Raw genomic sequence first — 13,711 nt, forward strand, 5'->3', positions numbered from 1 at the left:
GGAAAAGTGGTCTGTGCAGACACCCTGGTGTATCAACTGTTCACATAATTTTTCTGACTATATTTTTACTGAGTTTCTAAGAAGCAAGAGGAGACTAGTCATAGGGAGGGGAGAACATGATAATGCAGTAACTAAGCCACAGAAGGAGTTTCCTTGCTGGTCCCAGGGCAGGAACATGACCCATAAGAGTAAGGAGAATGAGAAAAGCATACTAAAAGCAAAAATTCTAGGTTTTTTTTTTTTGTGTGTGTGTCATACTTGGCAGAAGCATGTTCATTGTATGAGGAAGAGGGCTGGCGGCTCCCTGCTAAGACAGCTGATGAAGAGTTCCCAAAATATCAGCCAGCCTCTTACAGGCAGAAGACAAATATCCAAAGTGTGGACTCCTAGAATGATTATATTGCATGCTGTGAATTTCAGGGACTTATCTTCCAATTCATGGACAAAATCTCATAGAGTATGTCCTCGTGTGTGTGCGTAAAATGAACAAAAATTAGTTTGCTTTTCCAGTGAATCAAGTCTCCAGGTCTGGGTGCAATAACATCTGGTATATGTTCTTTCCTTTTTGCTCAGCTTTCTGCAGATGCGCTTACTTATCTGTTCCATGTGTTTTATGGTGATATTTTCCACTTTCCCTACTGTTTATGAAAATGAGGTTATTGATCTTGCTGAAACTTTGACAAGATGTCTTTTCAGGTAACTGGTATCAAAGTTTATCACTGAAGTACAATATGTTCCTAAGCTTTTGGAAATTTGATTGCATTACTAACATTGCTAATAATGTCCTTTTCTAAAAAAAATCTTTTGTTATATTATTGATTTGGAATACTGGGATATGATTTCCAAAAGCGTTAAGTAGTTCTGCACCTGAAGGCAGCAGAAGACATGCCTGGAGCATACAGTGTGCAGGTTAATGCTACAGCTGAAAGCTAAGGTTTAGGATGTCTTACCTGGGCATGCAGAGTTAGCAAATGCCTTGAACAGTCGTGTCTTTCCATCTCAGCAGCTTGTCTCCAGAATGATGTTATCCTTTGTATTACAGAGTACTTATGGGGAGCTACATCTTTGGCCATCCCCCATAAAAAGACGCTGTATGTTCTCCCAAGATACATCTCCTAAAGAAAAATTAAGGGAAAAAGATTGTTACCTTTTCACTGAATAAGAAGCTAACACGAGTTGGCTTTGCAAAACTCTGCTCTTTGCACAGAACTCTGGTGTTCTATATCATGCTCAGAGCCACCTGGGATGTCTCTCAGCCACGTCGAGGTTGATCCAGTCGAAGAGATTTTTGAAGTTATTTTTTAAATGAATCTTGCCAAGTCACAGCGTTTGGTTCTTTCTAGTGTGTTGATGCTTGGGTATTCTTTGCAGTGTGTTCCATATGCTGCTGTTTTATCCTCTGAATGGGGCAGTGCTGCCATTAGTACATTCACAGAGCTCTGGCAAGTAATCTGTGGAAAAGACTCTTGCCTTTCCTTCCAAGAGGACCTGCTGTGCTCAAGTACTTTTTCCCCTCGCTGTGCAGATAAGTCTGTCTGTGATGCCAGGAAATACCAGTAAAAATACCTCCCCAGTACTTTGCTCTCAGCTGCAGCCAGCCAGACTTCTTCATCCATTTTATTAGCCTCTGCATAGAGGAGTTCATTAGCATCACGTTTTTTTATCACCTTCTCTGCTCAAACACATTCCCATTGCTTCTTTTGCATTAGAGATTGTATAGGCATTTTTTTAGTCAGTTGTGTTGTTAGTGCAGTTACAGCCTGTTCCAAAGTATGATGATTTATCAAGATGATGTGGAAGGAATTTTGCACATATTTTACAAAATGATCCAATTAAAAATATTGGATGATTAATCTGAGAATAAATTTAAGAATCAGTGTTTAAGAATCTTAGCAATTAAAGAAATACGATTGGTTGTGGACTAGTTGCCATTTGATGTACTGAGTCCGTAGGACTGTGCTCCTTTTTTGGAAGACCATAAGCAGCAATGTGATTCTGTGGCAAGGTTATTCTGAGGGGGAGCAATAAGCTCTGTAATAACAACGTGCATTCTTGGGCTAAGAAAAATGGAGAGCTCTAGAAATGTCTTTTCTCTCCTTGTCATCCATCAAATGTGATGGATCGTGTGTTCAGGTTGTAATACTGGAAGCAAAATTGGAATAGCACTGCTTGCCTTGGCAGGTCTCTGTGGCTTTGTATTGACCAGAATCTGTTTTGGTGAAGGTCCCACTTCAATGCCCCTATTGACTCTGGGTATATATTTTTTTCAAGTCCTCGTTGCTCCAACTGGTGTTCATGTTTCTATTTTCTTCCAGAACAAAATGTTTCTAGTCACATCTGACTGGGGGCAATGTTTGTTAAATAGAAGTGTGCACTGGACTAGAATAAGGTTTATGTTTCAACATAAATTTTAGATATGTCTTTGTACCTGAAGGCATAGCCATCACCCAAGAGTTTGTGTTTTGGCTCAGTTCTACCTTCAGAAGATAAAAGTTCTGAAACTGGATGTATTTCACAGTAGTGAAAAATGGGAAATGAATACTGAAATAAAGTTCATTTTTTTTGCTGTGTATTTATTGTCAGAACCAGGTTTCAGATAGAGCACCATCGTCCACTGTACTGTTTCTCTCAGCTAAGGTTGGATAACAAATGATATATTTTTCAAAGCATTTCATTAGACGAAGAAATCAACAATTATTCATTTCTCCTCAAAACTGGGCATCTACTATCAAGAATGGAAGATCTGGGCCAGAAAGGAAAGAAGACTTATGTTAAATGTTCAGCTTTAAAGCTAGGCAGGTAGGTTACACCTAAGTCAGTAGCACAGTAGCAGTCTTTTCTTACTCTCTGATTCCTGCTGTAAGATGATAAAAAACATTGGCAACTGCACAGCTCTATGCGATGGTTTAATTGCATTCAGGACAAAGCTAAGTTCCTTAGTATGCTGATTTAGTTCGCAGAACACTGATAATAGATGAGGGAAGGGAGGCTGACTCCCAGCTGAATGGCTTATTGCTGCAGCCCGTGTTTTTAATCCACAAGAACAGGAGATTGCTGCCTTTAGTTACACTTCTTTTAAAGCCCTAATTACACATTTGGTGACAGGTCTCATTTGACATCTGATAATCAATACTTTTGTTTATTCCCCTAAGGAGGTAGCTATCTGAAGGTCTTGAGGAGGAAAGAAGTCTGTTGTCTGCATTCAGTGCTGAGGAACTTTAGCAACATAACATTTTTCCATTTTGTTCTTTTTCTGTTGATTTCTTGGATGCAGATTGACTGTGGGCCTCTTAGCCTAGTCAGATGGTTCTGCAGTGTTTCCAGCACTGTGAGCTTAGGGGGAATCATGATATCTGGGGTAAGCAAGAACAGTTTTGGAAGAGCTCTGCTGCACAGCCCATGTCCTAGAGACATCACTGTAGAGTGCCAGATGCAGCCTCCTTGGAGAGGGCACAGTGTGGGGCACAAGTAAGGCCTCCATGAGTACAAAACTCATCACAGGTGTATTGGTTTGCTCCTCTTCCTCGCTTAGTCGTTCAGCTGTGTCTCAAATCTCAATTGCCCATGCACGCATGTTTACCTGTGCGTTTTGTGAATGCACTTTTTCACTCACTGTTGAATGCCTAAATCCTTCCCAGGGCTGTTGCAACAGTATGAAATTCTTAGAAACCTACAGTCTGTCCTTTTTCTTTTGGAATTTTTATTAGTCTACTACAGGTAGAGGTACACACTTAAGAGTAGCAGTGGCAGTAGACAGCCATTAGTGTGCAGTCTTACTGTTTGAAAGCACCAGAGTAATTAGCTGTTTTCATCCTTGTTTGGTTGCAATTATAAACAAATATAATTTAATGAACTTTGTGAAAAGTAAGGGCTTTGCTACTTTTATGTATGCCAGCTCATCTTTACAGGGTAATATTCCCCCCTCTTTAGCATAATGAAGTTTAAAGTAACACTGAGTGGAGAAAGAGTTTGTTTTATTGGGCCTCTCTCAAATGAATGTGTGTCAGGGAATGTAAGTGAGTGGAAAAAGTCTGTCTGGCAAGAGGCAGCGTGCTGTGGTGTATTGCGTTTCGCTGACATGAGAGGAATGTGGCTGTGAGGTCTACAGTTGCTGGCTGTGGGCGCTCGCACTCTGGCTGAAAAGCAGATTGGGATGTGCTTTTTGCTTCATTAAGCAAAAGGCTTTCTGCCTGTGGCGTCAAATGCTATAAAACACAGTGGCAGTATTACAGTACTTGTTGTTAGGCAGGATTGTCAATCTCAAACATCCAAAAGTCGTATATTCCAAAATAAGATCCGTTCAACATTTAGGGTTGTAAAAAAGCTCAACTATTTCCTTTTTCTTCTCAAATTGTATTTATTTTTAAGGGAAAGCCAAGATCCTCACCTCAAGCATGCATCGCGTTGTAGAAAACTTACAAAAATGCTGTAAAAGTTTTTAACAGTGAGTCAGGCGTGTTCTGCAGAGGCTGTGTGACTGTATAACCTTTGTCGTAAACAGGATCTAAAAACTGGGAATGCGGTATGCAGGCAAAGCTCCTGGCACTTGCAGTCTCGCTGAGGTTTGCTTACCTTTAACGAAGCTCCCTGACTGTGCTAACTCATGTTATTGTGTAGCTGGCCAAAAGGAACCTCATGCCATACTGGGAAGCCTGTGTTATGAGGGAGAGTCACAGCGGGGCGGTTTGAAGACTTAGAGCCAGATCTGCACCCAAATATAGCAGCAGCTGGTGTAACTTCTGCAGCCTCCCTGAGATAGCATCGTGTGCATGTTGTGGTCAGCAGTAGGACTCCTATTTACAGAATCGAGCACATAAAGCTGAGGGATGAATTAGTATCCTTGTGTTGTCTGCGTCTTCCAAAGAAATGTCAGTGCTGACTCCACAGAACAGGAAGGAGTAAGGAGCGGTGATGCCTGAGCTTTTTTCCCCATTCTGCTGAAGCAGAAGGCTGCAACTTTTGCGTTTTGAACAACTGCACTGATAGCAAGCAAGGCAAATGGAGCATCTGTGTTCCTGAGCGCTTTTGTAGCACTGGAGAAGCAATGCTGGAACATGAGCATGTTTAGGATACTTTGTTCATTGTTCCTATTGACCTGCATTTCACTCCCAAAGAAAACTATGGAGATCACAGTATATAAAGACCGAGATACAAGAATTCCTCTAAGTGTATAAAGTTTAATGTAAGATTCATCTTTGCCATTTTGAAAAGCATGTGCTTCTGTACCTTCGTGTGTTAGACTGTTAGTAGGTGAGCTGTAGATCTGGTTCTGCTCTTTCTGTTTTGAAGGCACTTGATCTTTTTCTTCTGTATAGCTCTGAAAAAACAGGCAAATCTTGAAACAGCATTTCAGCACCATAAACGATTCTCATTTGACTCTCTGACACTTGATTTTGGCCACTCAGACCACCCCTTCAACTTGCCTGTGGCTCAGTTACTCCATTCAGCCGGTTCTTCCTTGCACAGCTAGTTCAGATGAAAGTCACCTTTCTCTCAAGGATGCTCCAAGCAGCTATTCGAGAAGGCCAAGCCCTGGGAACTCTTTCAGGCAAATGTAAACTTGTTCCTAGGTCTACATTTAAACCACCGTTGTCACTGTCATTGTTTTGGAGAACTGTGTTAGTTACAAGGGACTGATGAATAATCCAGTGATCTGGAAGCACATCGTTCTGGCTCGGGGAGCTGTCACCACTACAGATGGTGCTTTAGGTCATGGAGGTGTATGTTGTGTGCACTTCTGCACTCTTGGGTCTATCAGTTCACTGCGCGGTTACGTGTAATTGAAGCGCACTGAAGTCTACAAGCTATACCATTCAGTTCATAAACATCCACTCCATCCCCATTAGAAATATAGTCGGAAGCAGTGCCTTGAGACATTTTACTACTAGGAAAAAATACGCAGTTATAGAGAGGCTGTGTGTATTAATTATTTATCTTGCAATCAAGAAAGTATAAAAATAATCCAGGGTGAAAGATGGGGGGAGTTATAAAGGAACACGCTGTATTTTTCAGTTTGAATAATGCAGACCTTGCTGAAGCTTTTTCTCTAGAACATGAGGTCTAATAACAGCACAAGTAAGTATATGTTTTTTTCTCTAAAACTGACTTAAAAATCATGTAGCTCTTGAGAAGAGGCTAATTGTGTTCCTTCAGCTTCAAGTGAATAATTAAAATGTGAGGACTTACTGTTTTCTTGGCTTCCAAATCTTTCATATTTATTGTTTCTTACATACTCGAATTTTAGACACTTAAGCATCAGTCAAGTTCTGCTTCTGTTGTTCTATTGTCTGAAAAATAAAATATGTAAAGGAAAAACTGCCACACATTTAAATACATAATATTGTTACAGTATAAGTACCATTATTGTAATTAAACCACTTGAAAATATGAACCATCAAATTTTTCTCTGAGAGACTTGGCCACCTGGGTGATTTTTGTGCCTTTGAAAATCTCCCCAGAGATCCAATGTACTTTGCTTCTCCTGGTTGTTCTTGAAATAAAATCAGCTTTTATTCTTCAAAATCTGTTGGCTTTTTAGCTGCTGGTAAATACACACAGAATAAGCACTGCAGAATCAAAAGAAAAATAAGTTATTCCTCCCACGCTTGCAGTTTTGACTTGCTGTTTGGTGAAGTCAGTAATCTGATTCTTATTGTATTTGGGATCGTGATGGATTAAAGTAGATCTCTTTGGCCTGGATCAGGAACCAGCAAGGTATCTGCAAATCAAAGCAGAGGGTGAATAGAAGAAGGGCCTAAAAATGTGAGGAAAGGCACCAGAGAAGGCAGGTAGCTTGGTCCTGTGTTTAATGGTAGAACTAATGACACCTGTGTTGCTCCTTCAAAAAATTCACCTTGTGCCCTGTTAAAAGCCTCAGGTCTCAGAGATTCTAGCACCCGATGAGGCCTTGAACAGATTTTTTTTCCAGTTAGAAGTGTTTTCCTGGTGACCAACCCATTCCACCATGTGCCCGTGATTTTGTCCTTATTTCTCTTGCTCTGGGGGAGTGAGTGGGATGGTGCCTCATCAAGGAAGGGGCAGGGGAAGGAAGTACTCAGGTGTGTGGGAGGAAGGTCATGGAAATGATGGGCCTAAACAGAACGAGGAAGAGTAGAAAGTGCTACTCATCCAGTCTACGTGTCATCATGTTTCTCTTTACTGATGAGGTCAAATCTGTGATGCTTTGGCAATGTTTTAGATACATACTGAATGAGAGCAAAGTTTGGAAACTGAGCACAACTTCAGCACCGGAGAAACCTGGGTTTCTTTGGACCTATCTGCAGATTTGAAAAATAGTACTGTGTTGACTGAAAGATATGAGCATAATGCCCTTTTTCTGTCTTTTCTACTCTCACAGATGAACAGGAGCCAGCAGTCAGCAGCGATTCAGATATTTCATTGATTATGGCAATGGAGGTTGGACTGTCCGATGTGGAGCTTTCCACTGACCAAGACTGCGAAGAGGTGAAGTCTTGAAAAACAAACAGATCTCTGAGACTGAACTACAGGGGAGGGCCACAGGGAGGGACCGAGTCAACCTTCTAGGATTTGGACCAGTCACGCACTTGCCTCCAGAGCACTGTCACTCCTGCACACTCCATTCTGAGATGGTCACGAAAAGCAATAGCAACAGTTGTGTCTGCCTGGATGCAGTTCCATCATCTACATACATTCGTAATGTTCATATGGGAGATGAACGCTTCCAGTTTGCCCACGTGCTTGAGAGCAGCCATGTAACTCTTCAGTGGCTCATAAATACGCAACTGAAATGACAGCTTGAGTGATTTCTACACTTGTTCGATCGCGTTTTTGTTTCTTTTTTTTTTTTTAAGAGGTATGTTTGTTATGTTGTTTGTTTGTTTGTTTATAGTTTGTTATGAATAGACATTCTTTTTGTTGACTGACCCCCAGCTTTTTCAAGAGTTCAGTCCAGAAACCTGAATTCCCTGTTCACTGGTCACGTAATGATCCCACTCCAGGATCTTATCATTGCCTGTTATTTCTTCACGAAGTACATGTGGCTTCAGAGGGATGGTGCACCAGCATCCTGCGTAAATGTGAAACCTGCTTGCATTAAGTGGAGCCTGGGAAATGTTGTAATCTGAAGATCTTTATTTGTAAGAGAGCTCTGAATTAACAAAGATTGCTGAGATTTGGTTTAAAACAGCATTATTTTGGCTTCTTCGTACAGCTGTCTTTGAGACAAGTACGATACAGAGTTGAGGGAGAGAAAGAAGTGTCTTGTAGTCCTTTGCTGCATTTTATGCTATTAGTACAGTATGTCAGTATGTACTACATGTTAGTATGTGCTAACTTACTTGCTTATATATATACCAAACCATTGTGGGTAGAGTGGAAGGAATCTGAAAATTAACAGAAGTAACACAAATCAAAACATCTAAATAAGAATGATTTGTGATTTAATTCATGCTTAACTGCACGTCAAAGGAAAAGCCTATGATTACTTGTTCAATGTAAAATTACATTTTTCAGTCAAAATATTCAGCTGTGAAAAAGCATTCTTAGCTTCCTGTTTTACAAGAGTAAAGGGTTTCTGTTGACAGTCAGATGATTTGAATCACATTACTGCCTCCTGAGTAAGTCAGCAGAATCAACGATTCATCTTACATTGGAATTTCATGGAGAGGTCAAACATTTTCACTTGTATCACTGCAGCATCTCTAAACACAACCGTTTGGGTTTCTTGCTATATTTAAACTTCCTTTTAGATTTGTTCAGCTGGGGAAAACAGCTCCCACCCAAAATTCAGCTTGTCAGATTTTATTCATGAACAAATACGTTTAGAACTGTACCCAAAATTCTGAACAGCTTGCTTTTTTATTGTGGGAAGAAGGAAGATTTATACTCCATGCTTTGGGTTCAATTAGAACTCAGTTCGTTTTAGGGCTTTTTTTTTTTTTTTTAATGTTCTTAGTCCCTAAATTGTAGGGTATGTTTGAGGCTTGAAAGCCATGATCCAGATATGTGCCGTGATGTTTTTATAAGCCATTCAAATGAACATCTCTCCTTAATTAAAGAAATGCAAGCAGTTTGGAATCTGTTTGATTTGAAAAGGATGTTAGAGATTTTTAGGGAGGATGCAGCTGAGTCACTCTTGCCAATATTTGTGATGCTGTTCCTATATTTTCTGTATTCTTTAATGCCGTCTCTATTCCCTGCCACTATGGGTAAGGCTGCCACTGTCGGGGGAAATGATGCTTAAATTCACCCCTTCACAACAGAGTTTATACCAAGTACCACGTCAGCCCCGCTTAAGCTCTGAATATAGTGCTGAAATGAGATACAGGTGGTGCTTACACCTCCTGTTGGCCCTTTGCATAGTAGTGAAACATCACCGATGACTGTAGGGGAAAGGCAGAAGCTGGTTATACACAGACAGGTCTCCCAGTGGAAAGTACAGATGCTGGTACGTTATCTTCTGTACTACTGGATCCTGGGTGCTTCGTGTCACAGAGCATCATGAACACGATGCCCGAGTTGTCAGTGGTCTTTTCACAGCCACCCGCTGCAGCCCAGCACACAGACAAAGCCCTTGACTGAATTGCTGGAGTACCTCCACAAAGTCTTTTTTGCCAGAGGAATTAAGTTAATGGACAAACTGACTGATTATCTGTTGCTATAATGGAGTCTCCTGCAGTACAGCACAGCAAATGATGTGTTTGCACCAGAGGCTGTAAAAAAGGCGAGGCAGGAGGTGAAACCTCCAGTTAATGGTGAAAGGGGTCGTTTGCCTGGCAAAATCATTAAAGGGAGCTATGCTGAATGCAGCAGCACATCGTAAGGGAAGCCCTGCCCATATCACTGGGAGCAATAATACTTCTCCTCAGTACCCCAACCTAGATCCAGTCCCTTGGCATCCAGGGCTGGCCACCATCAGAGGCAGGGTGCTTGGCTGGGTAAGATGTTTTTACATCTCACCATATTCTGGTCTTTCAAAAGAGTGGTCCTAGCAAATCTGGGTCGGGAGCGTTTTGGCTTTTGTTTTCCAAATTGTACCTGCAGTTCTGCTCAGGAAAGATTTTTCTCCATCTCTCTCTTTCGGTGTTGCATAGCTCTGAGTGCTGTGAAGTGATGACAAGTGCAAAGCCAGGTCACACCTCACTGAAGGCAGAACTTAGGAAAGCACTTACATAGATGTTCTAATCCATCCTTGTTCAGAAAAGCACTTATGGTTAATTTTGAGCTTGTGTGGAAATGACATTATTTTGAACGGGTCCTTTATGAACGTATTTAAGCCCCTGTGTCAAATGGAAATGTTTTCCTAAAGTAGGACCTGGCTGCCAGTGTTTTTTGTACATATGACCTGTGAATGCCTTGGGAATTTGAGGTGCTTCGTAAATATTAAGACCTTAGAGGTTTGTTTGTAACAGACGAAAGCCTTAATTCTGCAGATCTGCCCGTGCACAGTTTTGCCCGTGTGAGTCTCTCCACTGTGATTCTTCACAGGGTAAAATTAAACCTCCTCATTGGCACATTTGGGCAAAATTATGCCCTTCCTGAGAGCGTTTGGCAGTTCCTCAGTACTGCTGCCTGCCAGCCCTGCATTAAGGTGGGATTCAGCTGCCGGGGGCACAGCACTACCTGTTCAGAACAGAGAGCAGCCTTTGGCCTGCAGCGATGGAAAAACAAAATCCTCAGGTGCCCTCTGACAGAGTGCTCAAGAATGTAGTTCTGCACACCTGCACAGCCTGGCTTTACTGCTGCAGCCACTGCCTGCTGCCAGGACAGCACAGACAGGGCAGGGGTTACCTCCTCCATAGGGCTGGTGGCTGGAGGACAGCACAGCTCTCTGAGAAGTGTTCCTGTTGCTCTTCCTGCTCCTATTACCTGAAGCTCTTTCCTATTATTTCCCTTTCGCGAGTACTGTGTGGGAGAGCATTTGCCAGCTTGTCTTCATTCCAGCTGTGTTGAAGAATAAACCTTGGGCAAGCAGAGCCCGTGCTCTGTGTTCCCTTTGGTTTTCATGAGTTTCACTAAGCTGCAGGTCTGTTTGATAGGTAGGAGACATAAAAAATTGCATGAGTTCTGTGCTCATAGCCAACCTAATGTGTGTGCAGGCATGCAAGGCACCAGCTCTGAATCCTTTCCTCAGCTCAGCCATTCTGATGGAGACTCTTGCTGTGGGTGTGGGGGTTGTTTCTTTTCCCTGACTGCCTCGGAGCTTGGGAAACAGGATTGGGACGGATGCAGTGCTACAGTTTGTTCTTTAAGCATTCTACAGAATTACATTTCCACATATGCGTATGTAAGTACGTTGATATGTCTATGGAAACTGTAGTGAAAACAAGCTGCTGCCATTTTTAGAGTGTTTCCATATGTGAGAGAACATGGCAATAAAGAAAAAGGCTTTGTGGAAGCAATTTGAAATAAAAATCTTGAAATCACATACAAGAGGTCCCTGGGATCTCGCTACTTTACTTTAATGAAATCTGGGCCAGATCCAGATGATGTTGCAAAAAGGCCAGTACTTTGTCTCCTGTTGAGCAACCAGTTTGTGATATGTTCTTATTTTGTGAACAACATGAATCCAAGTGCTGAAGACAGATGTAGCTCAGAATTAAGTGTTTCACAAAGAATGATCCAAAATCCTTGTTGTCACAACTGGTAATCCAGCCTCTCCTCCTCCTTGCTAGATAAAAAGAGGTGCTCATCTAACTTGAAATATGTCGAGCTCAGAAGATGTTTGCACCTGGGTGGGTTGCCCTGGCAGATACCTATCTGCAGATCTCTTAACACCTCTCTGTACTTCTAGTCATTAGTATACAGATGCAGATTCTTCATAAAATGTATTTTAGTTCCCAGTCTGGTGTTAAACCAACCGGAGTGCAGTTGTCTCATAGATTTTCCAGTCTTTTGCCTTGCAAACCTTTTCCTTGGAATGTACACTACAGCCCTGAGAGGGGATTCAGTGATGAACAGGCAAAGAACAGAGCATGAGCCTTTCTAGACAACCTGCAAGTCCTCGTTGTGGCAACTGGTCTGCACTGAAATGATGAGACAGGTTGTGTTTGGCAGCGGGAGATGCATTTCAGCCCAGGCAGTTGGGAGTCTCCAGGTTGTGTTTATAAGAGCCTCATTCCTGCCTCGTCTCTGCCCATAGAAAAGCTAATTTCAAACTGAGCGTGTAGTTTGAAATAAGCCAGGAGTATGAGTGCACAGGCTGTGCAAACCGTGAAAACCAGTCGTTGTTTATTACCTTCTATTTCATTAGCAATAATGGAGACTCTTTAACCATTTGTAGTTCTCATAGAGCCTTGTTGTAGGATGAAAGTTTCTGGTCTGCTAGAAATATGGGCCAGGGCAAGCTGGCTGTCTGAACAGAAGGCAGGAATGGCTTGCTGTTCTGCTGCATCCATTTTGCAGGACTGAAATGGTAGAGAAATCTCCATCCATCGCAGTGGATCGCTCCTGCACGAGGGAAGGGAATTGGTGGGATAAAGCCAACGCCATTCAGCTTGCTCTCTGGCAGTTTGTGCTGCCTGTGTCTCTCGTAAGGGGGATGTTGTTCTAGCGGATTTTTTAATAGAGACAACTGATCCAACACAAGCACTCCTTGAATTCTAACAAGCCGTTACCTGGACGAATGGAGAGTTGTGCGGCTGAAAGAGGAGCGCCAGATGGGCTCCGCGCTCGGGATGCGTGTGTAGCAGATGGCAGCTGCGGGCTGGGAGGCGGCGAGCGAGGGCGAAGGCTGCCCTCTGCTGTGCGGCATCTCCGCGGCTCAGAGCCGCTCAGCTCGCTTTCTCCTCTCTGGTTCTTCTTTTCCATGGGAAAAAAAAACAAAAACAAACGCTTTCTCTGCACGAGCTGTATTTCAAGGAGAGAAGCAGAGGGGGAAAGATGGATTAAATGTGTTGTGGGAAAAGCCATTGGATGGGTTTTCCATCTGAAATTAATCTTGCCTCTCTTGACTATTTTAATTGTGAATCGGTGGAAGCTTTTGCTTTCTGGAGCAAAAGCCAAAAAAAAAAGAAAAGAAAAGAAGAAGAAGAGGAATATAAAGAAGAAATAGCATTTTCCTTTTTAGTTTATTTCCCTTCAGTCCTGTGTAGTGTTAAAAAACAATAGCAAGATCAAGATGCTTGGTTGCTCCAAATGCATACAGCTATCCCAAATCTAAACATTTTGTATGTGCACACAATGCCATCCTTCCTTCTTGCTCCACATTCAGAAGCTGAAATTACTGTACCATTTTGTAATTAGAAATGTAAAGAGGGGACAGCGGGTGGGAGGGTCTGTTCTATTTATAGCAAGATGTTCCTTGTATTTAGTGAACACTTCAAATGGTTTTGTACTTGTCAAGATATACATTCCATCCATTTCCAGAAGAGAATTATTGTTATTTAGAGTAGTTTATAAGCAAACCAAAACAAAACACGGTGTCCTATTTGGACGCAGTTCATGAACAGAGCAGAAGCATTCTGGTTTCAAGTGATGGCCCCAGTGTTTTTTCCAGCCACGTCTCCTCTCTCATGCTACAGAGCCACACCAGCCAATGCCAGTGATAAAAAAGGGAGAAAAAACGAATAAATACCATATGCATCAGTGTACAGCTTGCCAAAGTAATTTCCAATTGGGAAACAACATTCTGTATCAGTGAAGTTCTCAGAGGCTGTCGGTCCTGCAGCAGGCAACGGGACAGGGTGAGAGCAACCAACTGACAGCCCAAGAAACCTGGGGGACAGGGTGA

General features: G+C 42.1%; 1 protein-coding gene across 1 annotated transcript in view; it reads left to right on the forward strand.

The window, feature by feature from the left end:
• Positions 1-13,002, forward strand: part of RNF150 (ring finger protein 150) — a 117,479-nt gene extending 104,477 nt beyond the window's left edge. Inside the window, exon 7 of the mRNA XM_031588821.2 lies at positions 7,358-13,002. Coding sequence (XP_031444681.1) covers positions 7,358-7,476 — 119 coding nt within the window. The 3' untranslated portion in view covers positions 7,477-13,002. The remainder of the gene's footprint in view (positions 1-7,357) is intronic.
• Positions 13,003-13,711: the final 709 nt, after the last annotated feature.

This window comes from Phasianus colchicus, chromosome 4 (assembly GCF_987193195.1).
Source record: "Phasianus colchicus chromosome 4, bPhaCol1.hap1.1, whole genome shotgun sequence".
NCBI lineage: Eukaryota > Metazoa > Chordata > Aves > Galliformes > Phasianidae > Phasianus > Phasianus colchicus.